The following is a 27331-nucleotide window of genomic DNA, read 5'->3' as shown; positions in this document are numbered from 1 at the left end:
AAGACAAATGAGTCCAATGGTGTCTTGCTTGTCTCTCTCCCTCGCCCCCACCCCGCCCCCACCCCGCCCCCACCCCCCAGATCCCCTGTTGAAAGTACAATGGAGTTCAAAACTACAGTTTTCTTTCTTTGCCCCTGCCCCTTCACCCTGTGTTAGTTTTTTTCATCCTTTTTCTCGTCCTCGGTGGGATACGAGTGCCAAGTGAGTCTCTCTTCATAGAACGAGATGACCACCTGCGGACACTTAACGTTCGCCTCCTTCGCCGGTACCAGGTCAGCTTCATCAGAATTTTTCCTGGACAAGCAACAAAAAACAAAAAAACAAGAGAATTCAACACACAAACATGTTTAATGACACATGTATTTCCCAAACGACTGTGGCTGTTGTTCAACCGATGTTATAGTTTCAGCAGTAACTGTGCTCCACGGTGCACAAACCATTTCATGAGGAACATGAGTTCTCCTGTGGAATCTGTGGCACCAATAATCCTCTCTGGATCCAGACCTCGAGCAAAGCCCCTTAGCTTCTCTGTCTGAGGATCAAAGAACAAAATACAACTGCAGTCAATCGCAAAACAACATTTTTGCATAAATACAAACGACCTACAGGCTGTCACAGTTGCTGTATTGTTATGGATGTGGGATCTGAAGTGAAAACAAATCGAAGAACGCTACATTATCATCGGAGAAGCTGCTGTAAAAACAGGAAATATTTGGGACAGATTGAACATGGATGTTGGAAGACTTTGTGTTTGTGTGTAGCTGCCTGTAAAAATACATGAGATCCAAATGCTGATAAACAAAAAAGGAATGTGTGTTAACAATTTTGCCTTTTTGCATATGTTGAGACTGAATCCAAACGTCCACTCTTTGCAGACTGGGACTGTGTTTTAATTATGTGCAGTTTTTTTCTAAATGCTGCCGATATGTTTCAAAAAGATAAAAATGTTTTATTCATTTGCTTTTGTCTGTTTTATTAGCATCTTAAAATTCAGTGTGTTGAGTTCAGTGCCAGTTTTTTTTTTACATAATCTTTTAATTCATCTTTCATCTTTTTCCTGACATATTTGAAACAATTGTTTTCATGGTTGATTAACCTGCTGTTTATCTCGATTCATTCATCCATTGTCAATAAAATGTTGAAAACTGTGAGAAGCGCCTATTATAATTTCTCACAAGCCAAAGTGATATTTTGAAATGTCTTGTTTTGTCCAACCAACCGTCCAAAAAGACGGTTAGTATCATGTGCATCAAATCTGAGAAGCTGGAACCAGTAAATGTTTGACATTTTTGCTTAAAAAAAATATCTGCAGAGCAATTTTTCAGATAAACATATTTGTACAATATTTTATTGTTAAATATTGTTGTTCTCTTGTGTTGGTGCCACCTCTGTATTTGAATTAACTGTCTGTAATTCATTCAGTGAAGTCTAGGCCCAAGCCAGTCTGCAGAAAGTCCACTTGAGCCCTCTTGTGGACTTGATGAATTGTGGATTTGGAAAGCCCCAGGCGTTCACAGCCTTTCTGGACACGAGTCTGAAAGTGCGGGGAAGTCCGGACATTTGGATTCCATATGGTTCAGAAACCAGCCGCCCGCCTTGAGAAACTGATCAGAGTCTGTGTTGCAGGACCGGTGATAAAAAGCTGCTCACCTTGATGAGGTTTGAAGTTAGCCTGAACTACAGTAAACACCCGCCACCCGCAGCTCTTCCTCTACCCAATCTCAGCGTGGCTGGTTTGTGTTTGACCATTTTTACCTGGCAACATTTTAAACTCTGTGCAGACAAATGTCCGTGTCATGATGTGTAGATCAAGAGAGTTTTATTATTTTTTGGTTACTTTTCATGGGCCGACCACAGCAGAGTGAAGCAAAGAAAAACTAAACAAAACTTAACTGTGCAACTTTTTATTAGACATATCATTACATTTTACACATATTATTATAAGGCTATTTAATCAGATTCATAGTGGTGTCAAAACATTAAACTACACAGAGTTCTGACGAGTTACGTTCCCACGCAGGAGTGAAACAGAAATGCATGTTGGTGGTAGGTGGGTATTCTTCGTGGTGTGTTCAAATACGGCTTTCAGAGCGATTAATGAGTGTTTGTGTCTGCTGGTTCGTTGAGGTTTGCAGGCCAGGTGTGTGAGGACCTTTAGTACAATATGGTACCTGGCAATAATCACTGAGCCCATTATTCAGTATTTATAGTACTTAAAACTCAGTAATGTACAATCTGAAATGTTTTTAGGTGTGAGGGAAGTAAAGAACACTGATGCTGCTCTCTGCGCAGAAGAACACGAACCTGCTTCAACCTTTGACTGTGCCAAAAAACAAGATAAAAATAACCATTTATGGATTCAAACAAAAACAAATAATTGGGACTTACATCATCTTTTTTCTTCTTTGATTTACTGTCGTCTCCTTCTGCTTCTCCAGCTGCCTTTCTCTTTCCCTCGTGTGCTGTTTTTTGCGACTGCAGAAATTCTGCAATCAAATCTGGACAGTCCAAGTTATCTTCAGGCTCCCACGTGTTATCTTCACTGTGGATATAAGTAAATAAAAATACAGTATTTATGTATTTAGTTCATACATTTAGTCACCAGTTAAATTTGTAACAACTCCCCTAATGCACTCACTCAGAGAAGCCTTTCCACTTGAGAAGGTACTCTACTCTCCCTTTCACCACCCGCCGATTCAGGACCTTTTCCACCACGTATTCTTCCTCCTCCTCTTCTTCTTCTGCAACATCATCTGCCTTCTTGTCCTTCTTCTCAGCCGTAGTCATTTTGCTCTCTGATGGGTTGAAAACAGGAGTGATGAGCTGACTGACTGTTGCTTTCCCCCGGAGACACCCACTTTTTAACGACTGCTGAGCCTTGAAACTGAAAGCTCTTATTGCCTGCAGGTGTTATGATTCAGTGGCAGAGTTTAAGATGTTCACATTTGTTAGGGACACATGTTACTCTTGTTCACAAATGAATGGAAACACTTCTGCTGAGTTCAGTTTCAAATGGATGACAAACATTTATAGTGCCACTTTGTTGACAAGTACTACTTTATCCATTCTTTGACTCTTGACACACACCTTACCGCACAAGGACAAGTGATACAGAGAAATTTATGTTAGAAAATAATGATATATAAAACCTTCTGTAACAGTGGGACCATCGTTAGAGGGTTCTGTAGTCAGGCTCATACTCATCAGGTAGACCTGGGGACCAGCAGGTTCCTGGTCAACGTCAAGATTGTTGCATGATGGAAGCAAGCGGGAATCAATGTGGTAGAGAGGAGAAAACAGCATTGGAGAATGGGATTTATTGGAAAGATACCAGGGTGACAGTGTCAGGCAATGCAGATTACCAGCAATCCCTGTGTTTTTATTACTTCATTGCCCATTATGTGGCATTAATGATCATTTTCATAATTGATTTTTTTTTCCAGATTAATCAATTATTCTATGAGACATTTTAAGAATTGTAAAAAAAAAAAAAAAAAAGGGCCATCTTGTGCAATTTACAGCCCAAACACCCAAAAACATTGAATTTGCAATAACATAAGACAAAGAGGCTGCAATCACCAAATATTTGACACTACATCTTTATTTATGCTTGAAAACTTACTGAGTAGATCAATCAGGTTTAATTTAGTCTCAGTTGTGCCTAATCTGCATTACCTGAAGTTACCCATGTACCTTATGACATGGTGCAAACTCTTTTCTTCTCTTCATGGGAGGGGGGAGGGGGGGTAAATGTCACAAGTGTGGCTTAGCTGCAGTGCAAAAATATGACCCTCACCTATTATATTACAGATCAACATTATCACGGTGCACACGGGGGATACCTCGGCTTACAGCGGCGGGCTGTGAGGTGTTTATGGCCGCGTCCGCAGCTGCCAGCATCAACAAGAGGTTTGCAGCACCTGGAGGCGCTGAGCTAACACTACACCTGGCTCTCACTGTCATTGTGTATTAAAAATACACCCATGCATCCTCGGTTTAGGGGGATTTCTCGCTGCTAACGTGTAGCTAACAAAAAGAAGAAGAAGAAGAGGAGAAAAACCCCGCACGACAAAGCCTCGGAGGGAAGCCCAGTCTGCAGCTAGCTGCCGTCTCCTCCATATTGCTTTCTCGTTAGCAACTACAGTAACACACTCCGGGATGTCTGTCGACTGCACTGGTTATTGATGGTCACTCTTAATGCGAGACGTGTCTGTTAACTAAGCACAACCGTGTTTCTCAAGCCCCCATTGGAAATATGCACATTAGGCTAGCTAGCGTTAACACTCGGTACCACACGTTTGAGGAGCCCCTCACGGTGCTTGACGCTTTTGGAGGGAGGAGGGGAGACGAAAATTAAACTCACCTTCCGATGACTTACAATTTAACCGGGTTTAAAAGTTCCACCCGAACCGAAATAAAACAACACGACAGGCGTTTTCTCCCGCGGTTACACAGTAATAACGTCGCGGTTTGTGTTGAAAATGTGTCGTTTCCGCCCCTTCGTCTGGTTATGAGAGAGGGAAAAAAAAAAAAAAAGAAAGAGCCCGCTGGTCTGTGAGCGCACAGCTGCGCAGATTTCTAAACGCATGGATTTCCTCAGCGTCATCAGCGGAGGCCGGAGGTCCTGCTCGCCGGTGCTATACAGATCTGCGGTCGCAGTTAGGACAAGCGGCGGACTGGATCAACGGACCGGACTCACTGTGTGATGAGCACTGTGCAGTGAATGAACTGATTTATTCCTATTAATCCCTGTGGGAAACTGTGCTGTTACACACTTTGATTTAGCTACTAAATGGGGTAATTACATTTATCTGGCTTTTATTTATTTATTTATTTTTTACATATTTTGTTTATTTATTCATTTTCATTAATCTCAGAATGACTTATTAATCTGTTTTAGTGTCTAAGGGCAGATGTCCTGATTCCTGTGAGCTATAGCAGTTTATGTTAATGCTCTTCTGGCAGAAAATGACTTCTCAGCATGAAGTTAAGTTTTGTGCTGAAACTGGAGATGAAATTGATCCTTCATCTGATGTGGAATGAAAGTCCTGTTGTTGACACAAATCTGCTATGCTGTAAATTATAAGATTTACAAGGATCATCTATTACAGTATAATGCCACATATGAAACTGCATTACCTGGGGCTTTGGTGAGAAAAATAGTGCAACTTTGAACTTGTAAATAATTAAAATGTTAAAGAATTTTAATTTAATTTAATTTATGCAATTGACAATGATATATGACAAGAAGTACAATACAATAAAATAAAATGATGGATTGCAGAGGCCCTCAAGAAGATATGCTACAAGAAATAACAATAAAGACCAAAAAATAATAAGGAGATGGTGTACACAGTTGAGGTGGAGCAAGTAGCTGAAGTGTGCAAAAGACATACACATGCATATTAAACAGGATCCATAAATCTGTACTGCTCTATACTGAGTTCATAGAGTCATTATTGTAAATTTGACTGTGATTGGATGCATATTGCTGCTGCTGCTGTCCCATGAACAACAATGAGCACTTATGTTCATTCCTCAATGGCCTTAATGAAGGTCTTGTGCCAGGTGAGGAAAGGGGGACAGGTGAGGCTGAAGGTTTTTGTCGTTGTGTGGGACAATGTGATGTTTCGCTTTTCTCTCCCAGTCACAGTAGTTTACAGTCCACCCCAGGATGGTGTCACATTTCCTTTCACCCTATTCTCCTTTCCTCAAACCCTCAGAGGAATTATTTTCCTCACTCCAGGTGAACAGTTTATGATCAGGTGTTCCTCATGGACACAATGAAAGCTGGACGCCTTGACATATGTGCAGCAGATTGTCAGAGATGGATCAGGCTGCACAAAGAAACTTTCCCAGGTGTATTGAGGAGAGGACATAAGGTGTGATGTGGATGAGAAGACTGGGATGACATCTTGTGCTATTATATTTCTATACCTGTAGCTATCCAATACAAGTACAAATACAATGAAATTAATAATGAATCTATAGTACATATAGGTATGTGAGGTATTGTAATACTACAGCAATCATAGATAACTGAACAGAGGATAAGTTATAATGATTGTAATATTCCAGGATGAAGCAGTTTGACTTCTTGGAGTAGCTAAGTCGTGACTTTTGATTTACTATTCCACAATACAGACTAATTTTTGACTTCCTGCCTCATAATTTGAACTCTCATATTTTTGACTTAACTTTTAACTCAGTATGTCATAATTCTGACTCAATATCTCATGATTTTGGCTTATAGACACCTAATTTTAACGAGATATCTAATCATTTTGACGTAGTATTTCACAATCATGACATGATAATAACTGCACATTTTATTTTGATAACTAACATTTTTTTGTGACGTGAATTTCTTTCTTTTGTATACGTATGTAATATTTATTTATTTATTTGTTTAATTTACCGGTATTTATTTTGTAATTTGAAACCACGCCCCTCTTACGCCGTCACGCACACTCCCGGAAGTGAATACGTCAGCTTGTGACGTCGCAGCGGTGCTTGTGACTTGCGAAATGGAGCCAGGAGCAGGTCGGAACAACAAGCGTCTGCGTTTGTGGATTTTATTCTTAAATAAGAGAGAAAGATCGACAGGCAGGACGATATCGACCTCAGCCGCCGGGACACCACCGCAGCAGCTCACACACGCCTCATGAGAGTAAGCATTTGTCGAGCAGGATTAGCCTTTAGCTAGCTGTAGTTTCCTTTAGCTAACTAACTCCTCTTTAAAAAGTCGTGAGGTTTCATTACATGACAGCCGAGCCTCTTCAGCAGGGCTTTTAACGGCGCTTTATTTCCACTTTAACTTTCTTTGCACAGCGTAAAGAGGCTGGTTTACTTAACGTCAACCAAGCTGTTAAATTCTCCATGTTTCTGACGGGTATTTCTACTGTTTCACTGCAGGACAAACTCCCATCCTAGCAGGAATATTACTCTGTTTTGATGGAGAAATAATTGTCTCAAGCTTGGGCGGATTGTGAGACTTTGTGGGCTCCGAGCACTAAAAAGTAAAAGCCCTCCACGCCCCTTTAAACAAGGGGAAGAAGCCCAGTCTGAAAGAGAAGTAGTGACCACAAATGATGCAACCATGTTATTTATGGTTATTTTTTGTCTTTCTTTTGTTGTAGTCATTTTGCATCTTTCTGGAAACCCTCTGGTGTGGTGCCATTTATATCCCATGATAGACTTTGTCTCTTTGTTATCATTTGCATCCATCTGTAGTTGTTTTGAGTCTCTTTGTAGTCATTTTATCGCTCATATAAAAATAACTGATAACATCAAACCAAAACATATTTATTCATTTAGACTTTATAACATCATAAAATCACTATCGTTGGGGGCTGTTTGTGAGACAATTCAGTAGTTAACTTTGCACATTGCATTGTATTTTCTGACAGTTTACAGTAAACAACTTATAAAAAAACAGTCAACAAGTGTCTTAATAATGAAAATGCATTAGGCTTTTTGCAATCTCACTCAGAGAGGAAGCAGAGAGGGAAACAGACGTGCTCCATCAGGTTTATTATGGGAGAGTTAGCCACTACCAGCTGTAGCGTGTATGAAAAACAAACTGCTAATGGGTCATTTTACAAAGCTACAGAGAGACTCGACAAAATGCTGAAAGACCAGGAGCTTGTTTCTCTTTGGAAAAGCTCTTAAGAGTCCGAACACTTTGCTGTGGTGGAGTGATGAGGGGAAATGCCAGTGAGTGACTCAGGTGATTTGATCTGACCATCTTCACTTTAAGAGGATGAGTCATCAACTCATGACAGCACAATAGAAAAAGGTGGATAATTAGATTTTTTGATGCAGATTATTCAAATCTCTCCTCATTGATTTCTTCTTTTTTATGCAGTGCAGCACTCGGTAGGATGAACAGCAATCACGAAGAAGATGTAAGTAACTTCTCGCTTTCTCTTTATCCACATTAAATCACAAGATTAATTATTAATGTGAGTTTCCCTGTTGGTGACGCGCCTCCTCCTTTTTAAACAAACTTCCACTTGATAAATGCCAAAGAACAATGCCTCCATTGATGTGTTTTAAAGCATTTCAGGAACTTCAGGAGGCATTTGTCTGGCCTGCATGGTACTTTAGATCTTAATCTGTTAGTTGAACCATGATACAGCAACACACGCTCACAAACACCACAGCAGTTTTTTCTTTTTAAATTTCAACTTATGAAACCATGATTTTGTGTCTGTCCTTCAGGAGTTTGTTGCAGTGCGGGTCCAAGATCCCCGCATTCAGAACGAAGGCTCGTGGAATTCATATGTGGATTATAAAATATTCCTACATGTGAGTATTGACGCAAAATGACAATATGATAATGAGTGATTTGTTTCAGAACTGAAACAATTAATCATTTGACAGAAACACAGTTCCTCTGATAATAGTGTCAGTCATTTAGAAAACAGAAATGTCAAACTGTTCTCTGGTTTCAGCTTCTCTGCTGTGAAGATTTGCTGCTTTAGTGTTTTATTTTATGGTAGATTTAATACGGTTTGGACTTCTTGTTCAGACAGAAGACAGATGTTTGTCTGGGTTCTGGGAGATTGCGAGGAGCGTCTTTTTCACATTTTATAACAAAAAATGAATCAGGAAAATAATCTGAAAAATCCCAAGTGAAAATCATTGTTTGTTGCAGCACTCCTTTGTTCTATGTTCTAAGGATTTCCAGGGAGCATCATAAAACAAAAAAGTTAATAACTGTAGTCTGTTTGTCTGTATTGTTGGTCAACCTATTTTACACAGTTTTGTAAACCTTCACTTTTTTTATTACCTTTCAGATTGATCTATTGCTCTTGTGGTTTTATATGTTTTCATCCCTTGGTTGTATGTTGCTGCTACAACATGTGAATTTCCCTCAGTATAAATAAAAATCATGCTAGCTAAAATGTAAATTTGCATTTGCACTTGCCTTAAAATAAGACAATTCATTTCATACATTTCATGGTATATATAGGAAGTTTTTTTTGCCATATAAGAATTACCAGTAGTTGTATACTAGTCTATTAATTTTGCCACTAATCTCCAGACTTACAGTTTTCTATTAAGCCCGTCTCACACTACAAATAAGGTAAAAGGTTATAGCACGAGTAAACAGCCGAGACCGGAGCTTCAGATACCACTCCCTCGATAAGAACTTTGCGACCCTCTTCAGTCTGACCTAACCTTTGGAAAACACTGAGTTTGCAGCAGATAAATTCTTTACATTTTGTTTGGACAGGAGTTGATGTTGTTGTCTAGGCAGCGGTTTGTTGAGGAATGCTGTGTCAGCAGGAAGGCTCCGTGCCTCACACGGGTGTGTTGCGGGGATGTTGACTCATGAAATTGGCTAAGACCATGTGACCTCACATGATTCACTTTGCTTGTGGTTGATAAGTTAGCATAAAGACTTGTGAGCTGTAAATGTACACAGTGTCAGAATAAGAAACAGAGAAATTCCAAACAAGTGGCTTTTCTTGTTATTTCAGCTCCACACACGACCTCCAGAAAAATACCCCACTGCTTTTATTGCCTGTCACTGTGCAGAAACTATAAATATTATACCACATTTTATGTGTCAGTGTCTTTTAAAATGTCTTAAACAGCACTGATTTAGGTTGTTTTACTGTAGAGAGTATTAAAGGGAATTAAATTAAATTTACACATATCCTAAATATTTTTTTTCTATTAATTTAAAAAGATTTTTGTAACCTTGGCTGGAAAATCCTCAGTACCATTGTTCCAGACATCTGAATTAGTTAAATGAATTTGTTATTTTTAATTGATCAGTCGAGCCATCCATTCATTCATCCATTTTTAATGGTTGTTCATTATGTTATTAGGAATGACAGGAAGTAATGACAAAAATGTGAAAAAAATGTTAATAAATATCACTTGGTATTTTATTCCTGGTCTAATCATCCAGTGCTGGTTAATATTGATTAGTTTCATATGGTATGATTGTGAAACAGGCATTAAATGGCATTTTTATGTGATATTAAAAATGTATTTAAATGTAATTCTCAGTGTAGCTTGAAATTGTGATGGATATTTATATAGAATATTATAAATAAATCTAAACATGCCTTGATGTCACAACAGTATGTAGTGCTCGAACCAACAGTAATTTTTATGATTGATTAATCTGCAGGTTATTATTTGCTTTGTCCATAAAATAGTGAAAAATTCCTGTTATAAATCACCACAGTGCGATCTGATGTTTTCAGGTGTCTTGTTTTGTCCAGAATCAAAAGATAATCAGTTTATTTTTATTAATGAAAAAGAAAAACGTCAAATCCCAAAGGAAATGTGGGGATTTGACAGTTTTGATTTAAAAAACTTAAACTAAAATAGATTGATTTTCTGTTGGTTAACTAATCAAATAATAGACTAACTGTTCCAGCTCTAATAAAATTTCTGAAGAATTGTATTCAGTGCAGTGACAGAATTTTTCTATCAACGTTTTTCCCCTTGTGTACAAATTCTTTTGTTCGTTTGAATGGATTGATTGAGACTCAATAGGGAAGTGATGCTTCAAAGGAATTTGGCTTCACATGGAATTTGTTCATCTGCTTTAATGACATGGGAACTAAACCAACTCAGCTTGTACTGTAATTGATTATTGCCAGTCAGAAGGTGGCCTGTTATGCAAACATCAGCGGACTCTGTCACACATCATCAGAACCAATGGCATGTGATAATACTTTAGTTCTGCTATAAGCGCACAGCTGAAGCATGAGTCATTGGAGTCACATTAGACCCAAAAATAGAAGCAAATGTAAAGTAATTGCAGTAAAAAATAAAGGATAAATAAATCCTATGAAAAGACAAAAGCAAAAATTTGTTAGTCTGCCTCTAAATAATTTCTTCTTCTCAATCCCATTGGTTCCTACTGTGTTAATAAACAAGCCATTGATATAGATGGTTAGATTTTTAACAGCTGGGCTCTGTGGTTTTTAGCAAATGTTACTGGAACAGGAGGAAAAAGTGCATTTGTTGGGGACTATTTTCAGCTGCGGACTAATACACATTTGCTCTAGTGTTTGAGGCAGCAGAACAGTGTAAAAACAGAGTCAAAATAAAATAGTCTATCTCCATGTTAATCAAGTTGTTGTTTTTTTTTTCTTAATCATCAGGGTTGACAGTAATAAAAATATAAACTATCACCAACCTTATATTTAATGGGATTCAATGTCTCACATTTTGACGCTATATATAACCATGTTTCTTTTTTTTTCATTCCTAGACCAACAGCAAAGCCTTCACTGCCAAGACTTCCTGTGTGCGTCGGCGCTACAGTGAGTTTGTCTGGCTCAAGAAGAAGCTGCAGAAGAACGCTGGTTTGGTGTAAGTAGATGTGAAGAGTGATAGCAGAGAGCTTTCCGCTAGCGGTTCATCGCAAACAAATATGTAGGACTGAGGCTGTGGAGGCAGTTTTACATGACAGCCTGTCTGACAGCTGCTCTTCACACGTCAGAAACTGGACCATGGTTAAATGTAAGAGAACTATCTCCCAACACTTTGCTCTATGAAGCACCACTTCCTGCTCAGCAGCAAACAGCAACTGGTGAACATAGTGAAGCATTTAGCAGCTAAAGAGCCAGATATTTCCCCCAGGAGCTGGTGGAGACCAAACACAGAACTAAAACAGAAAGTATTGGACTTATCATTCATTTTCTGTTGTGTTTTTAGTCACCTAATGAATTTAATATTGTTTCATGTCTGCCAACATTTCATATCAACTTTATAAGGTGATAATATGTTTATGACTTGTTCTGAGTTGTTTGTACTTAGGTTTGGATGGTAAGACTTAGAACAGAAAGAGTGGTGATGATTTGCTTTTCTGTACCTGAGAGTTTCCACTTAGTCATTCTGCCACTGTGGTTTCTTTATTGTATTTGTATTGTTGGGTGCAGATTTGGATGATATCAACGGGACTTTCCGAAGTTTTCTTTAACCTTTTGTGTGACATTTATTTAAGCAAATAAGATATAATCTGCAAACACGGAGAATGAAGCCTTTCTGCTTGTTGCCATCCCTCCAGGCCAGTCCCAGACCTTCCTGGAAAATCCTTCTTCTCCTTCAGCAACGAGGACTTTCTGGAGAGGAGGAGGAAAGGACTTCAGGCCTTCTTGGACAAGTCAGTTCTTCATCTTATTCTTCAGAAGAAAATAATCTGCTGTAGAAGTTACAGATAGAGCTGCATGCCAGATATAATGTCATAACTTTTTTTTTGGTATCTTTGTCCTGACAGAGTGGTGCACATGACAGTATGCCTGTCAGACAGCCAGCTCCACCTCTTCCTGCAGACCCAGCTGCCGGTCTGTCACATCCAGGACTGCGTTCAGGGCCACACTCCCTACTCTGTGACAGATGCCATCCTCACCTACGCCTCGTCCAACTGGGGCTTGGCTCAGGCTCAGGAGGACGATTCCATCAAGGAGCCGAGTTTGACTGTTTCTTACGAGTCCATGGAGAGGTACGAGGGAGGGAGGGATCTAAACCACTGATCCAGAGCCAATGATGTGGAAATAACCTTTTACCTTTCATCATCACTTTGTGTTTCAATTTAGATTTCCACAGTGAGGATCTCAATTGTTCTGCATATTTGTGTGTTGATTCTCATTCTCACATTAGACAGTCATTAGATTCAGTGTTAAGATAAAAACAGTGAAGAACTGGATGTAAATAGACATTTATTTGGATGCCATTTTTGTAGTGTTTATTTACTGAATAGTTAGACTATTGTACATTGAATATAAAGCTGCAGCCAGCTCCCATTTAGCTTAGCTTAGCATAAAGACTGGAAACTAAGGGAAACAGCTAGCCTGCCTCTGTACAAAGCCAACACAGTCTGCCTGCCAGCACCTGCTTGGTAACGTGATAGTTCCAGAAAAACCACAACTTGACGACTTCTGTTTTTGTACTAATTGAACAAATGAGATTTAACGTGTTAACTGAGCTTTATGCTGCATTTATGTCACATCAGAGTTATTTAATTACTTAAGATTAATTAATTCTAAGTGTCTTACTTGTCAATTTTGTTTATGATTTTTTAATATAGCCAATTTCCCTGAAAAAGCGTCCCTGAAAAATAAAGGCCTCACATCAGTTGTTATATATAATAATTCATATATCATATTGTGAGCCAGCTAAGCTAACCAGCTGCAGGCTGTAGTTTCATATTCAGTGGAATCCATCCTCTCATCTAAATCTGTGCAGGAATGACAATGGAAATCAAATATGTCAAGTTTTAACAGGAATTTTTTTTTCTTCCCTGCTCCACAGCCCAGCTCCTCATCAACCGTGCCTACAAAAGACAGAGACTTTCAGCCCTGAGCTTCTCTCGTGTGGAGACTCTGAACCTCGAGCAGGTCCACTTGACACCGCAGAGTCACAGCCCCAGCAGAAATCCTCAGTGAAGATCTCCCAGGGGAACAACCATCTAGAGGCTGTCGTCGAGTGTGACTGCAGCCACACAGAGGCAAGCTTCTTCCTGGGTGACAACCAGGACGACCCCGAGAGCCTCAGCCTGGCAGAACAGCCCCAGCAGAGGAGCTGTCAGATACAGACCCCAGTGGAGGTGCACTCGCCCATGGGGGCTGGCTTTGAAGTCTGTGGGGTGGATAACGAGTTTGAGGAGCAGTGTACAGAGAGAGGAGAAGAAGAGGAGAACGTTGTGACATTAGCCACAGAAGAAAAGACTGTTCACCGTTCAGCCGTCTGCTCTGAGAAGCAGGTTTTAGAAAACCACGTCATCGCTGTAGTTAACGGTCTCGACCACGATGAGGGACCAGCTTCAGACGCTGGATGTCTGGAGGAGTTAGAGACGTCAGATGGGCAAAAATCTGAAAGCAAAGAGGAGACTCCAGAAGTCCAGGCTGAAACAGACGACGTGAGCAATGTCCCAGAGGTGGAAAGTGGCGTCACTGTTCAGCAGATGGACCAAAAGCACGTTGATTCGGTTGGGACCAAAGATGAGAGCGACGAGGACACCCACTCGCTGCCATCTTCCAACGAGAGCATCATCAAGGTCAGCGAGGAAGAGAGCGTTTGTGACGAGGCCGAGGACTCGATCCCGGCCGCCAATGGCTACATGAAAACTTCTCCTGAGGACGTCTCTCACTGGTCAGAAGTCGAGGCCTCCAGCAGGAACATTTTGGACCTGCAGATAAATGGATGCTCTGTGGAGAAAGAGGACATCTCTGACCAGGAGGGCGAGGACGTGCAGTATATGACACCTGTGGACCTTAACTCAACTGCAGCGAGCGGAGATTTGACTGAAAGTGGTGACTTTAGCATCTTAGAGACCAGCAGCATCCCTGCAGTAGCTGATAGTAAGTGTATGGAGCAGGAAACGCTGTCCTGTCTGCCTCTGGACACCACAGAGGAGATTCATGAGGTGCAGGTGCGTTAGTTAAACAGCTGCAGACACATAAAGCCTGTGAAGCTGCTGCACCCTCACTGAGCTACATCACTGGATGGAAAAGACGCATTCGATCACACGTAGATAAACAAAGTACATACAGGGAGTTGTGTTCTGTTACAAATAACCAACACATTATATACAGTTTATCATCTTCACAATGCGTATGGTCACGTCTGTTAGAGTCAAACAAGGACAGAGACATACTCATATTAAAGATTACCTGTCAGTCATGTTCCAGGCATAACCTGTTTTTAAAATAGTGTTTATCTAATTTTAAAATGTTTGTCCTCATTTACACTCAGGTTCACTAATTATTGCCACTGTTTTACTCCTCTGCCGTGCATCATGGTCGGCCTCTGAACAGCAGAGGGTGCCCAAGTTCACAAAAACACTTGGATCTGAGACTGATGAATGGAAATCATATCGAAACAACTAAAGGTTTTATTGTCGTGTAAACACATGGAATGAATATTTCTGGCGCTGAAATTTAGCAGTTTGTTATTTTGCACAGTCAACAAATAATGAAACATTTGAGAAACACATTTCAACAAAGTCTTGTCCACTTGAATTAAAGAGGTTCAGATTATTTATATTAACACTCACATGTCCGTCTGTACTTTGAAACAGAACTGCATCGATCACTTGATCAATATAATTTTAATCATCTGAAGATATCAACATTTTTCCACCATTTTTCTACATTTAATAGACAAAGCTAATAATCAATTAATGGAGAAAATAATTGGCAGATAAATCATTAGTTGCACCCCTACTTTTAAAGAAATTTTGGTCACTGCTCTGGTGTTTGAGCTTTATGAAGGTCAGCTTGAGCCAACACCAGGCTTCAGAGAAGTCATGTGTTTCCTGCAGAGTTAGTCGATTTAATACCAGTTCCCCTCCGAGTTTTCCTGTAGAACTGCAGTGAAGGTACAGTCAGAAAAAGAGAGAATTCAGTACTAAAAAAAAACAGTAATTCTGTAGATACACACTTGATTTGTCTGATGAGAACTGGAGATTTTGCCATCAATCATCACTTAAACTGAAGTCACTCACTCTGAACAGGAGAGACGATTACAGCTGTTTCAGTGTCCACATGGACATGTGAGTGTTGTTTAAAGAGAACCAGTGTTTTCCATCACTAGAGAATCACGCACAGTTATTCCTTCCCTGAATGTGAATCCCATAAACATTTTAAGTCAGTGATTTTCCTACTGACTCTGATAATAATGTAAGTTTAAAAAAAAGACCTGCTGCTCTAACAGCTGTTATAATCTTAACATTCACGTCTGTTTATGAAGCCATAGATAATTTATTGATATGAGACACTGACTGAACTGGTTTGTCTGCGGACGAGACAAACATTAAATCTCTTTAGCCCAACAAAGCACAAATAAATATTTGGTTATATTTTCAATTTAAACCAAACCACTTAAAATAACAGTAACATATTCACTGTGCAATCGACACATTTTCAGTCTTGTGATAATAACAACAGATGTTCTTGTAATTTCAGTAACATTTTTAGTTCTTTCACTGGATTTTTTTTTTTTGATTCATTTCAATTCCCTGAAGGAGGAATGAGTCACACCTTCAGAGCGACACCATGGTTTACATACTCTAAGCTTTATCTGTGAAAATTTTTCTTTATTTGTTAATGCATGAAGTTATTTATTTATATATATATATAAAAATAAATAACTTCATGCATTAACACAGTGCTGCGTCTTTTCTAACCACAGTTGGATTAAGGTGAGCAGAGTTTGAAATTAAAGCCTAAAGATTTATTCTATTCTATTCTACACTGAAAAGGGTAAACGCCTGAAGCTTGGACCTCGACATGGTTCTTATACACACACTACTGCTGCTGCTGCTTGTGATTCGAATTCATTTTGTTGCTTTTGTAAAAGGGACCCACGGTTTATTGTCATTACACACAGAAATGAGCCTTTACATGTTTTTTGTTGCAGCTGTGCTGAATTGTAATGATCAGTGTTTCCATCTCAGCTCTGACTGTAGATCTCATTAACCCTGAACTGTCATATGATGGTTGGATTGTTCATCTCTGGGTTTTACTTTCTTTCTACACTGTAAATCAGCACTTGAGGGATTTTTTTTTGTTGCAAACTTGAGTTGCTTTTAAGAAGTTTTGGGTTTTTTTTCAATGTTCAGAGATAAAACCCCTGCGTCTGAGGAGACCTCTGTCGAACATGGATCTACAAGGGCAATGATAACCTGAGTGATGTGTCCCTGACAACATACAAACCATCATCTAATTTTATTTCAAATAAATAGTTTTTCCTCTTTACTGTGTCAATGTAATGTGACTGTTTATTTCTGCATTTTTTTCAGGTGTTGATATATTTGATTAACCAACACATCTCATGGTTTTAATGCGAGATATCGGAGCAATCCTGCCACCTAGTGGATGAAAATTAAAAAATGTGTTAAATAACTACACTGAAATTCAATTGAAAGAACAGACACAAGCAGTTAATTATATTGTTGAGATTCCAAAGAGTATGTAGTTTAAAATATTTCATATATTCCACACATAACAAATGGTTTATTTTTTTTATTGTATGTCAGTGATGAAACAGTTTCTAGACTCATTTACAATTCAGTAACAATCTATATATTGATCATTTTAACCAGTGAATTTATAAATGTATCAGTCCACAGTGATAATTCACTTTGTACCAGGGCTGCAACTTTTTATTATAAAATGTTTTTTTCTGCTGAACTGGTTTCAAAAGTTTTGTCCATAAAATGCTAGAAAATAATATTCATTATATAAACTATAATAAATTCTCATTAAAAAGTTTTAACAGTCCAAAAACCAAATATAATCATATAAAACTTGAAATTTGAGAAGCTGCAAGCAGAGAATGATTTAGTTTTTTCTTAATAAATAATATAATAATATATGGATATTTATCAGTTATCAAAATTATGGTCTCTTACCTTCTTGTCAATTAAATAACTGATTAATCGACCGTTTCATCTCTAGTTTGCACATCAGTATCGCAGACAGGATCCTTTACAAATGGTTTATAGTGTATAGAAATGAGTTCTACTGCTGCACATTTACATGATGTAATTTACAATCTGATGAGAGAATAATTCTGAAAAAATTAGAAAAGATGATCTGACAGGGCTGTCTGTGAAACTCATGGCTGGATTTGTCAACGGCAGCAACAGCAGCTCTGTAGAAAAAAAAAAAAACCCCACTATCAGAGAAACATTCATTAATAATTCAGTTTTCATTTTAAGCTGTGTCTATCTAACAATATTAGGGAATCATTTTCTTAAATACGACAACTGACGCTGTGATCACGCTTTTGTTGCACATATTTATTCTCACCCATTGCCCATTGCAGCGCTCAGATTGCTTTATGCAGTACTTCTTGCAGCCAGCAGATGCCATAAATGGCAGGTCAACGACTGAATATACCTCAGTGGCGCTGTGGATGAGTACCAGGGGGACCGTTTCTGTGTATTAGGCCACAGTAATGGTCCATAATGCTGATGATAAGAGAGTACCTCTGTACCTGTTGGAGCTCAGAGGATGTAAGCAGGGTGCAGGAAGTCCTTGGGGACGATACCCACAGTGCCGTTCAGCTCGCCGACCCACCAGCCGTGAATGTTGTACTCCTGGACCCGAAATGAACAAATAAAGAACGGTAAGTCTCTGAGGGATCCGAGAACAAGTAAACGAAGCAGGATGAAGCACCAATTTCACATTTTTATTTGATTTTAAAATAAGGTTCATCTCATATTATTAACGCAGGAACAACCATTCAAATGATTTGAACTGTAATTATATGTGGGCCCTGTCCTATTCAGGGGCAACTAAAATAATAAAATTAAAAATGTAGCGTACAAACACAACTCTAGCAAAGGAAATCCAGAAAAGTCAAGATCCCACCCTCGAAACAGACGTGTGATATTGTAGCAGGCACCGAGGAGCATTAACCTGGAGGGTTTTCAGTCAGCGGAGGGAAAATGGTAAACAAGCCGATAGAGACAGTGAGTGTTGAAAATAAAACTGCTTTTTGTAAATGATGAAAAGCCATAATAGCTGCTGCCTGTTCTCCCAGATTAATTATAACAAAACTTAATTTTTCTACTTTGATTAAAAGAAACAGAAACAGGATCAGTTTCCCATGTGTGAAGTCAAAAAGAGTCTATTTTTTTTATATATTCTAATGACACAATTCACAATTATGACATGATATCCTCAGACCCTCGACTCAGGTAAGGAAAAACTCCCCCCAAAAATTCTTCTCCCTGAAAAGTGTGTATAGAAAATATAATGTTATTCACATTAGATTAAATGCACTAACCTAAAAAAAATGGAAACAGAATCTTGTGCTGAGACATTTTTATCTGTTTCATGTGACTGGAAATAAAAATCTTCAGGGTTTTCTGACAGCTGGGAAAATTTATTTTGATTTTTTATGAGCATTTTGGACATTTTATAGATCAAGAAATTGGTATTAAAAAAACAAACAAAACAAACAAAAAAATTACTTAGATAATAAAGATAAAATTTGGGTTTTTCTTGTCAGTGAAACTTGACTGAAAGTCTTTGTTTTGAGAGGATGAATTATCCTAAAAGAGGAGGCTGAAATATAATTTCGACTCACTAAACCAAGCTTTAATTATTGTTGCCTGAATCAGAATCAGATAAGTTGCTTTTTACACATTTGTGTTATACTTTTGTGGATTTATGAAACTGAAGTGGATCAAATTATGGACAGAAGTGAGATTTTATGATACTGAAGGAATCAAAATAAAATTCCTGTGAGATTGAAATGTATACACTCCTAATAGTCAGTTAACTGGTTCCTCAGTTAAATAATCAGGACATTAATTGGAAGAGAAAATATTCTATAGTTTTGGTCCATAAAGAGAGAACACAACATATTTTTCATGGCTGAATCTAAAAATTCGGTTTTGCACATTTCAGTCACATAAAACTGAAAAAACAAAACCTTACATCTCTGCTTCATAAGAGCTTTAAACATTTTAGGAACCACATGCCCATGTGATCACAGCAGTTGGGCTCTAACTAGATCTGTACTAGATCAATATTTGGCCGGAGACCAGAGGGGCGCTGAAGCCCAGCAGAGGAGCAGAGGAGGCACCAGCCGGCCCTCATTTCCCCCGTCCTGATGGAGCAGAGAGCCTGGCCCCTCATCTCTCCTCTCCTCTCCGGCAGATTGAGAATGGCTGCCTGAACCGTTTGTCTCTGCACCGGGGAGAAGATAAAACGCTCAACTACACACATACATGTGCCACGTCTGTGCGAACACATGTAAGCAGCCAGATGCAGAGAAGTTTGGTGTTTTGATGCCTCGTGTGCACGAGACTGGAGTCAGATTCTCACAGGTTCTTATTTTAAAAACAGCACACACACTCTGACATGACGAACGGCCTTTTGTTACTGATCATCCCAACCTGACACCTCTCTCCAGCCAGAGGAATGAAGCCTGCAGCTAATGAGAGGTGTTTGGACAGCAAAGAGGGATGGATCACTTACAAAGTGATAAACCACCAGACTCAAGTGTTTCTACAGCACAAGCAGGTAGCCACAATAAGCCGCCTGTCCGCCCAGGCCTCATCGCTTTCGCTCTGACTGGGACGCTCCACCATGCTTGGCTCTCTGACAAAGTCTGACTGACAATTCAGTGTGTGTTTGAGCTCATCACGCAGGGGAAAGTTAAGTCCGAAATGGTCTTTTTATGCTCTGCGGAGGGAAAAGCCCGGTCGCAGAAAGCTGGCTCTGGTTCCCGATCGAGAGGACGCAAACAGAGGAGGAGGAGAGGGGAGACAGACGGACGGGGGGAGGCATCGGAGAGAGGGAGCGAAACAGTTTTTCTCTCCCTTGGGGGCGTCACAGCACTATTCCACCAACCATAGTGACAGAGAGTTTTATTTATCTCCGCGGCCCATCTGTGCAGTCGGTCTCAAATTCTCCCTGAGAAAGGTCTTTTGGATTATCAGCGCCGCCATTTTAATACAACTGCTACATCACAGAGTGGGCGCCAATGGCGGTGGAAGTCTGTCAGGCGTGCAGAGTCCATCTTCCTCATACTTGAAATGGGTTCATCCAGAGTACACCTGCTGTAATAGGGACATTCCAAGAGGCGTGGAGAGTAAATTATCCAAATGACAAAAACTATGCAAACTGCTCAATGTCCTCTTCCTTCTGTTTGTTTTCCTCTTCCTTGTCTTTTAGGTTGATTTGTTTTTGTGTGATTTTGCATCTGAAGCCTTGAAGTGTTAAGGTTGGGGCAAAGAACAGGCATATTTGGGCTCATGGAGGCACTGAACGATAGGACAAGTTGTTAAGTATTCGTCTGAAATGGGAGACGTTCCCTCCGAGGTGCTCTGGGGCGAGCTAAATCAAGCTGACTTCTGGGAAATGTCTGGTTTTATCTCATTAACAGGACGTGCCAGGATGCACTGCGTGAGTGTGAGAGGTGACACATATCAGAGCCTGTGTTTGCTGCAACCTGGATGCAGATCAACTCCACTCTGTGTGGGAGCAGAGGGAGTGAAGGGAGGTGGAAGTGTGGGGGGGGGGCAAACAGCGCCGTGTTGTGGCGGCTGCAGCGCGTTGACTCGTTAACCTCCCGGTGACTCCTCTGCCGAGGGGGGGGGGGGGGGGGCGTGGGCGGGGCTGGCGCTGAGAGCAGGTTGCCATGACAACACCTGCAGTGTACCGGCGCGATCGTTTATTTACCACTCAGGGGGCTGGCTAATGGTGGCATTCTGATAGGCCCATTGCTCATGTGCCCGACCGGAGGACGGATTGACAACTACCCGAGCCTGAAGCGGGGAGAAGGTGAGTCGAGGTTGGCTGGACGTGGTGAAAGACGACAGGGTGAGGGAGGTGTTGTGTCACGCCGTCGCCGCCATGCACCTGAACACAACACGGATTCTTTTTTTTTTTTTAGTAAAATGCACAACGGTGTTGAGATCCTGACTGCATGTCCTCTCCCTTCCCTCTTTTCCTTTCTCAAACACACACCCATGCTGCCAGATGAAACACACACACACACACACACACACACACACACACACACACACACACACACAATCCCAAATGCATACAAACTAGGGGGAGTGCTAATAAGCCTGACACATGAGGCATCTTTCCTCGGCCACCAGCTGACTGAGGCAGGCCTTGGGCGTGATGGAGCGCAGGAAGTCTCTCATTGCCCTGCTGCTGAACCCGCCGCCTGGGTGTTACAATCTCTCCCTCCCTCCCTCCCTCCTCATCTCCAGCCCCCTCCCTCCTTTCCTCCTATTCCTCTTTTTCCATCTCTCCTGTAGCAGCCTTTCTGCTTGCATCCTCTCTCATGTTTTTTTTTTTCCTATCTCTTCATCCTCTACGTGGACTCATCAGATGCACTGCAGCTCTCTGCAGTTCTTCCATCACTGCTCACACTAACAAAGACACATGAACACCTTGTGCCAGACAGGAGCTCCTGATCTGTAATCTGCAATCAGGTTAGCGAGCCCTCCTCACTGCTCACACAGGTACACTTCACAAATGACCTGATAATACCTGAAACTGCAGGAGAGGGGGGGCTGCTTATTTTTTGGGGGGAATCTGTGCTAAAAAAAAAAAAAAAAAAAAAAAATCTTGTGAAAATCCATTCAGAAATATGGACGATAATTCTGCACCAGAGATCGAAATGGCTACTTAGTGTCCATATTTTCCAAGTGGGCTTTTAATTAAATCAGTGAATTGGCTTCAAATTGGAAACATGACAGAGCATGAGAACGTTTGAAAATATCTCAGGGACGATGAGATTTAATAAAAAGAAAACCTACTTGCTCCTTTCTAATGCACGCCTGGGATTACAGATAGCTCCTTAACTTAATAGCAATTTAAAGTGGATTTGTGTATGCCACTGAGTGTCTGTAATGATGGCTGTTTACGCCGCCCCTCATTTATAATAATTAAGCAGAATGGATTGGGGGTGGGTTGCTCGGACACGGTTCTGGGCTATTGGCTTGGGCTGAATAATGACCTACTGTAGTTGACCGGGGGATGACCGCTGCCTCCTGCATGACCCCAAACCCCAGACTCACCCCCTGCTACTCTGGGTGGTAAATAGGATGTCTTGCCTGTCTATAGCGTCTTGGTGTCTATGGCCACAATAGCAGCCAGGGGTCTTTAAATGGGTGTGTGACAGAGAAAAGGAGAAAGGAGAGGGGGGGGACAGGGTTCACACAAAAGAATAAAGGGATCCCCCCTCTTTGTCTCTCTTGCTTGACTTTTCCCATCTGATTGTTTGCCCACTTTTCCTTTTCTTGAGCCGCATTCAGTCGCTGTGACCTGTGTGCAGTGGACCAAACCGCTGTGTAAAACAGAGAAGCAGCCTGCTATGACCCTGAATAGGCTGCCACAGGTAGCCTGGGTAGAATATAAGCGGCCGTTTAAACGCTGAATTTGTGATTCAATTTTTTAATGCCATTACTTGCATTTTTCAGAGGCTATAAATCACAACAAGTGAATTTATGAGGCTGTAAATCAGCTTTCGGCGTTTAAGTTTTCATCTCATAAAATATAATTCTAATCCAAACTGCCACAAGGTGTCAGTGGTGTCCACGTTCTCATTGTCTCTAACAAGCAGCTGCAGCTGAGCACTTTGGCCAAATGTGAAATGACGCTCTGCTTTGGGAGACGCGCACGATTGGCTGGCCCGTCTCCCTCTCTCTGCGTTTTGGTTGGACGACGGATGGAGGAAGAGAGGCGAGCGGGGAGATGGAGAGAAAGAGGGAGAGGTGGCAGCAGCGCTTGCCAGAGTTTTAAGGACCCTGGATGGGTTTGTGCCATAAATCTCTTCCCACTCCATCCCGCCGTTCTCCATGAGTGCCTGTGGGAATACAGGAATGTGACAGCTGACCTGTAGAGCCCATGTCTTTTGATTCTGGATACATAAATTAGAAGGCAAGAATGCAGGACAACCTTATGGTTCAGGGTGGGATGTGGCCGACAATGTATACAGGCATTACACATGTCAGGGAGAAGTGAAACAATAGCTTTTAGCCAGTGTGATGAATTAATCCCACATTGCAACAACACATTGTAAATCCAATAACAAATGACCCTTTGCATGTTGCAGGATCAGCTGCAGTTCAGATCCTCTTGATGCAGTGGAAATGTGTGTGAAACATCTCAGCGATTTAAATCGAGAGAGTGTGATGCTGCAAAAAAAACTTGAGCCTGCCGCTATTTGTCACCACGCGCTAAAATGTCAGTGTACAGCCATAATGTGCATTAGAAAAATGCAAGCCCTCAGAAATGAAATGCCAGAGCAAAAATCACAAGATGTATTTCATGGCGTGTTTCTACCTCATGTATCAGCGCGCTGAGCATCGACATCGAGCTCTGCAGAAAGCAAGTTAGGCGACCGGCGGCAGAGGCACGCTATGAGATTAATTCTCTTGAACTAATGGGATTCATATGAGTTGTGAGGTTTCTAATTTATTTACTTTGTCAGTGATACACAGATATGCGCGCACACACAGCAACACACAAGGAAAAAAAAAAAAAAACAACACAAATACAGTAAAAATGCCCCCACTTTACAGTAAGTGAGAGATCAATAATGATGGATGAGGGCCTTTTATACAATCGGCATGTTCTCCTCAGTTCACAGCCATATGACACCACGCCTGTGGCTATCCCATTCTGCACTTCAGCAGTCAATCACATCCCAGCTTTAAAAATAACAGTTTGTTAGCACCATTGATTTAGCACTTAGAGCGTGTCCTTATTACCTTGTAATTATGGTCAGTGTTGACATAACAGCACAGACAACCAGGCCTCCCACCCTCTAAGAGAATTTATGGGCCCTGGTTTTATTACGGCCATTTCATGTGTCTGGGTCCCCAGTTAAGCGACAGACTTGAGTTCTAGCCAAGGGCCCGTATTTCACTCATCGAGGTCAGGGTTCTCAGGAATCCCCCGTAAAACTAAACGCCGACAGGGCCCGTGTGTACACACAGAAGACGCAGGGAAACCCTCCCCGAGGGCTCATTAAAATAAATAGCCGATTACAGGCCATAATCCAAATAATGCTATTCATGAGGGAAATGTGATGCTATTAAGACGTAAAATGGGACACAGGTGGAGTCGTGTCGTCACACAAAACCAAACATTCGGAAGCCGTCCAGAGATCACCTTTAAATAATTTACAGCCAGACCCTCGCTTTAAATCCATTAGAAGATAGTTAGATTCCTCTCTCACAGTCTGTCACTGTGTTATGACTTCAGCATAGAGCTTGACAAAACAAGAGTTATCTGTGTCATTAAGATTGTGAGATACTACGGCCGAGTCTTGCTTCCAACCTGGACTTAAGTTTGCTTTTAAGGTCTCCGGCGAGGCGGTAATCTGATCCGTACAGTGAAAAGTAATACGCCAGGCAGGGCTGAGGCTGTTTGAGGCAGATCTGTAGCACAGAGCCAGGTCGCCTTTGTTTCCCCAAGTGCGCTGCCTTTGTCATCCTTGCGTGAAAAATGGACATGGCTGTTTTGACATTTTCCCCTATCAACCAGCACACACAGACAGAGAAGGCTGGCATCTCATTAATCTGGCACTGCCAAGAGAACCTCAATTAAAAGTCCATCTTGTGTGAAAAGCATATTTCACCTGTGCCACATCTGCTGTTATAAACAAAAGGCTCATATTTCTTCAACAGAAACTGATACTGTTTGTTTATCTATCTAAAATTAAAACCTTCACTTCTTAAATTTCTGAACTACTCTAAAAGAAAATATTACAAATAATCAAAATGTAGTTTTTCTGACTGTTGATCAAAGATGCAATAAATCATGAGGTTGACGACATCATTTCTTAATCTCTACCTTATAATAACTAACAAGAAGGCTGAATATGATGTGTTGTCTTCCTGCCACCGCTCTTCAGATAATTTAACCTAAACACACAACATGATGGTTCAATTTCAAACCGACCAATAGCAGCAGCCTGGGAATAAGTCGCTGTACGCAGCAGAGTAAAAGTGCCCAAATTACAAGCCATTGATTTCCAGTAGGGTGGCTCTTCCCTGGTAGATACTCTGCATGTAACTACAAGATGGCCATAAAACACAAGGAAATAGATTGAGAGAAAAGAGCTGAGATGCAGGATGGCTTCACCTGCAGTTTATGTCAAACAGAAAGGAAGAGCTTCGCATGGCTGCCTACTCAATTAACCCCTGTGATAGAGGCTCCGTAATGAACAACAGCACCATTACGCAGCGCCCGAATGGCACTTCACCCTAGTGGCCCAGGAATAGACAATGCCACTGTTGGTGCTTCGCTGCTGCATCGAGACACAAGTGCTCGCTAACAGAGGAATTTAGATGTTGGGGATATCAGCATGCCGGGAAAGTAAATGAGGACGCAGTGATTACTGGAGTTGATGTTGTTTAACCCTTCGATAATTACACATTTTCCACATCTGCATCACATTTGACTCTTTTTAAACTACTGTAATTGCTCCTGTAGTTATGTCTCTGAGTATAGGCTGCAGCCAGGGATGGTTCCCATTAGAGGACTGACTGTGAGAAGTGTGTCCGGAAATCAAACTGCGTTCTGAGGGAAGTTTAAATAACCTCTTGGACTGCTGTGGCTGATGGTGATGCTGACCTTGCTAACGATGTAGATGAGATCCCCTCTCTGGAAGGTCAGCTCGTCCGGCTCGTCGGCCTGGCAATCCCATAAACCCTGGTAGTAGTTAGCGTAATCTGATGACCAAGCTGAGAGGAAACACAGAGCACAACTTTAAATTAAAAACAAGACAATGGTGTTTTCTTGCGTCTTAGACAAAGACGGTCGCTGTGAACTATTAAGCTGGAAATGTTCTCATTATTAGCGCAGGACTGTAATGAGGTGCTGACCTGATTTGTTGTTCTTCTCACTGCTCTCATCCATCTGATCTGGAAAATCCTCCTCTGAACAAACACAACACAACAAAATGATACTTGGGACAGAACATTTATTCTTGTCTGACTTAACTTTTAAGAGCAGGAAACATTTTAACTAGGATATCTAGTTTAGAAAAAAAATAATGTCATAATTTGACAGGAATAATAATGAAAAAAGAACCATTACTTGAATGTGAAGATTTTTTTTTGTCTCACAAATGTGTAGTAAAAAATAAACAAAAATAAATAAAAAGGGTCATCAAGGAATTTCTGATGTATCTCCACGTGACACAAGATGTTTTTTTTGTTTGTTTGTTGTTTTTTTTTTACCAGACTTAACTCCTGCATGAGGATCAATTTGTTCAAATTTATCAGATTGTCAGACAGGAAAAGTTGAAGGCACGCGGAGGCGGACGTGTCATCGACTGTGGGGCGTGGCACCCGGTGGTCTGAGAGGTGACACAGTGATATCCCTGCCCTCCGTCTCCCACATCCATCCTTAACACTCGCAGGCTGACAGCAGCCCAGCAACACTATCCACCTTCCAGCACAACCTGCGCCTCTGCTTCCAGGAAGAGCAGGAAGGATGACACACACACACACACACACACACACACACACACACACACACACACACACACACACACACACACACACAGTATATCCACCACATGCATATTTGTGATCACGTGCACCGTTTTTGTCTGGATGCAGAAAGTTTCTAGTTTCTATATGTTCGGTGGGTCTTTGTCTCTCTCTCCTGCTTTTCTTTCTCAGACGCACAGTGACTGGCACTTTCAGGTTGTTGCACGTTTCAACAACAAAGTTACTCATATTTTCTTTAAAATGCAAAAGAAAATTACAAAAAAGCGTAATTACATCTTTCCTGAAGAGTGAAAAAAAAAGAGATTTTAATTTTGTTTGCAAAGGGTCCAAACATTTGTTCAGCACTCT

The 27331-nt window shown here is 40.8% G+C and overlaps 3 protein-coding genes across 9 annotated transcripts in view; 1 reads left to right on the top strand and 2 right to left on the bottom strand.

Moving 5' to 3' along the window:
• Positions 1 to 67: 67 nt before the first annotated feature.
• Positions 68 to 4532, bottom strand: cbx1b (chromobox homolog 1b (HP1 beta homolog Drosophila)). Of its 4 annotated transcripts, none has more exons than XM_071463101.1 (6): positions 4379 to 4532; positions 3150 to 3231; positions 2639 to 2795; positions 2389 to 2542; positions 438 to 532; positions 68 to 294 (listed from the first exon to the last, which is right to left on the bottom strand). In XM_071463101.1, exons 2-6 carry the CDS (start codon positions 3202 to 3204, stop codon positions 153 to 155), a joined length of 603 nt encoding a protein of 200 aa, XP_071319202.1. In that variant the 5' UTR covers positions 3205 to 3231; positions 4379 to 4532; the 3' UTR covers positions 68 to 152. The 4 variants fall into 4 exon arrangements, with proteins under 4 accessions (XP_071319202.1, XP_071319203.1, XP_071319204.1 ...); XM_071463102.1 differs by having other exon boundaries at positions 4364 to 4527; XM_071463103.1 differs by lacking the exon at positions 3150 to 3231 and having other exon boundaries at positions 4364 to 4525.
• A 1937-nt stretch (positions 4533 to 6469) lies between these two features.
• snx11 (sorting nexin 11) lies at positions 6470 to 16733 on the top strand. 2 transcript variants are annotated; one of them, XM_071463086.1, is made up of 7 exons: positions 6470 to 6670; positions 7873 to 7907; positions 8224 to 8310; positions 11246 to 11346; positions 12044 to 12139; positions 12254 to 12478; positions 13288 to 16733. In XM_071463086.1, exons 2-7 carry the CDS (start codon positions 7884 to 7886, stop codon positions 14414 to 14416), a joined length of 1662 nt encoding a protein of 553 aa, XP_071319187.1. In that variant the 5' UTR covers positions 6470 to 6670; positions 7873 to 7883; the 3' UTR covers positions 14417 to 16733. The 2 variants fall into 2 exon arrangements, with proteins under 2 accessions (XP_071319187.1, XP_071319186.1); XM_071463085.1 differs by having other exon boundaries at positions 6471 to 6670; positions 7868 to 7907.
• The window catches only part of skap1 (src kinase associated phosphoprotein 1), a 35603-nt gene continuing 22318 nt past the window's right edge, over positions 14047 to 27331 (bottom strand). The window contains exons 10-13 of one of the 3 annotated variants that reach the window (XM_071463093.1): positions 26351 to 26404; positions 26100 to 26209; positions 17977 to 18079; positions 14047 to 14183 (exon numbers count right to left, since the gene is read on the bottom strand). In XM_071463093.1, coding sequence (XP_071319194.1) covers positions 17987 to 18079; positions 26100 to 26209; positions 26351 to 26404 — 257 coding nt within the window. In that variant the 3' untranslated portion in view covers positions 14047 to 14183; positions 17977 to 17986. The other 2 variants (XM_071463092.1, XM_071463094.1) reach the window with 2 other exon arrangements.

This window comes from Trachinotus anak, unplaced genomic scaffold (genome assembly GCF_046630095.1).
Source record: "Trachinotus anak isolate AG129_WGS33_773 ecotype Australia unplaced genomic scaffold, CSIRO_AGI_Tana_v1 ptg000025l, whole genome shotgun sequence".
Classification (NCBI taxonomy): domain Eukaryota; kingdom Metazoa; phylum Chordata; class Actinopteri; order Carangiformes; family Carangidae; genus Trachinotus; species Trachinotus anak.
This window is presented reverse-complemented; position numbering and strand designations above follow the sequence as displayed.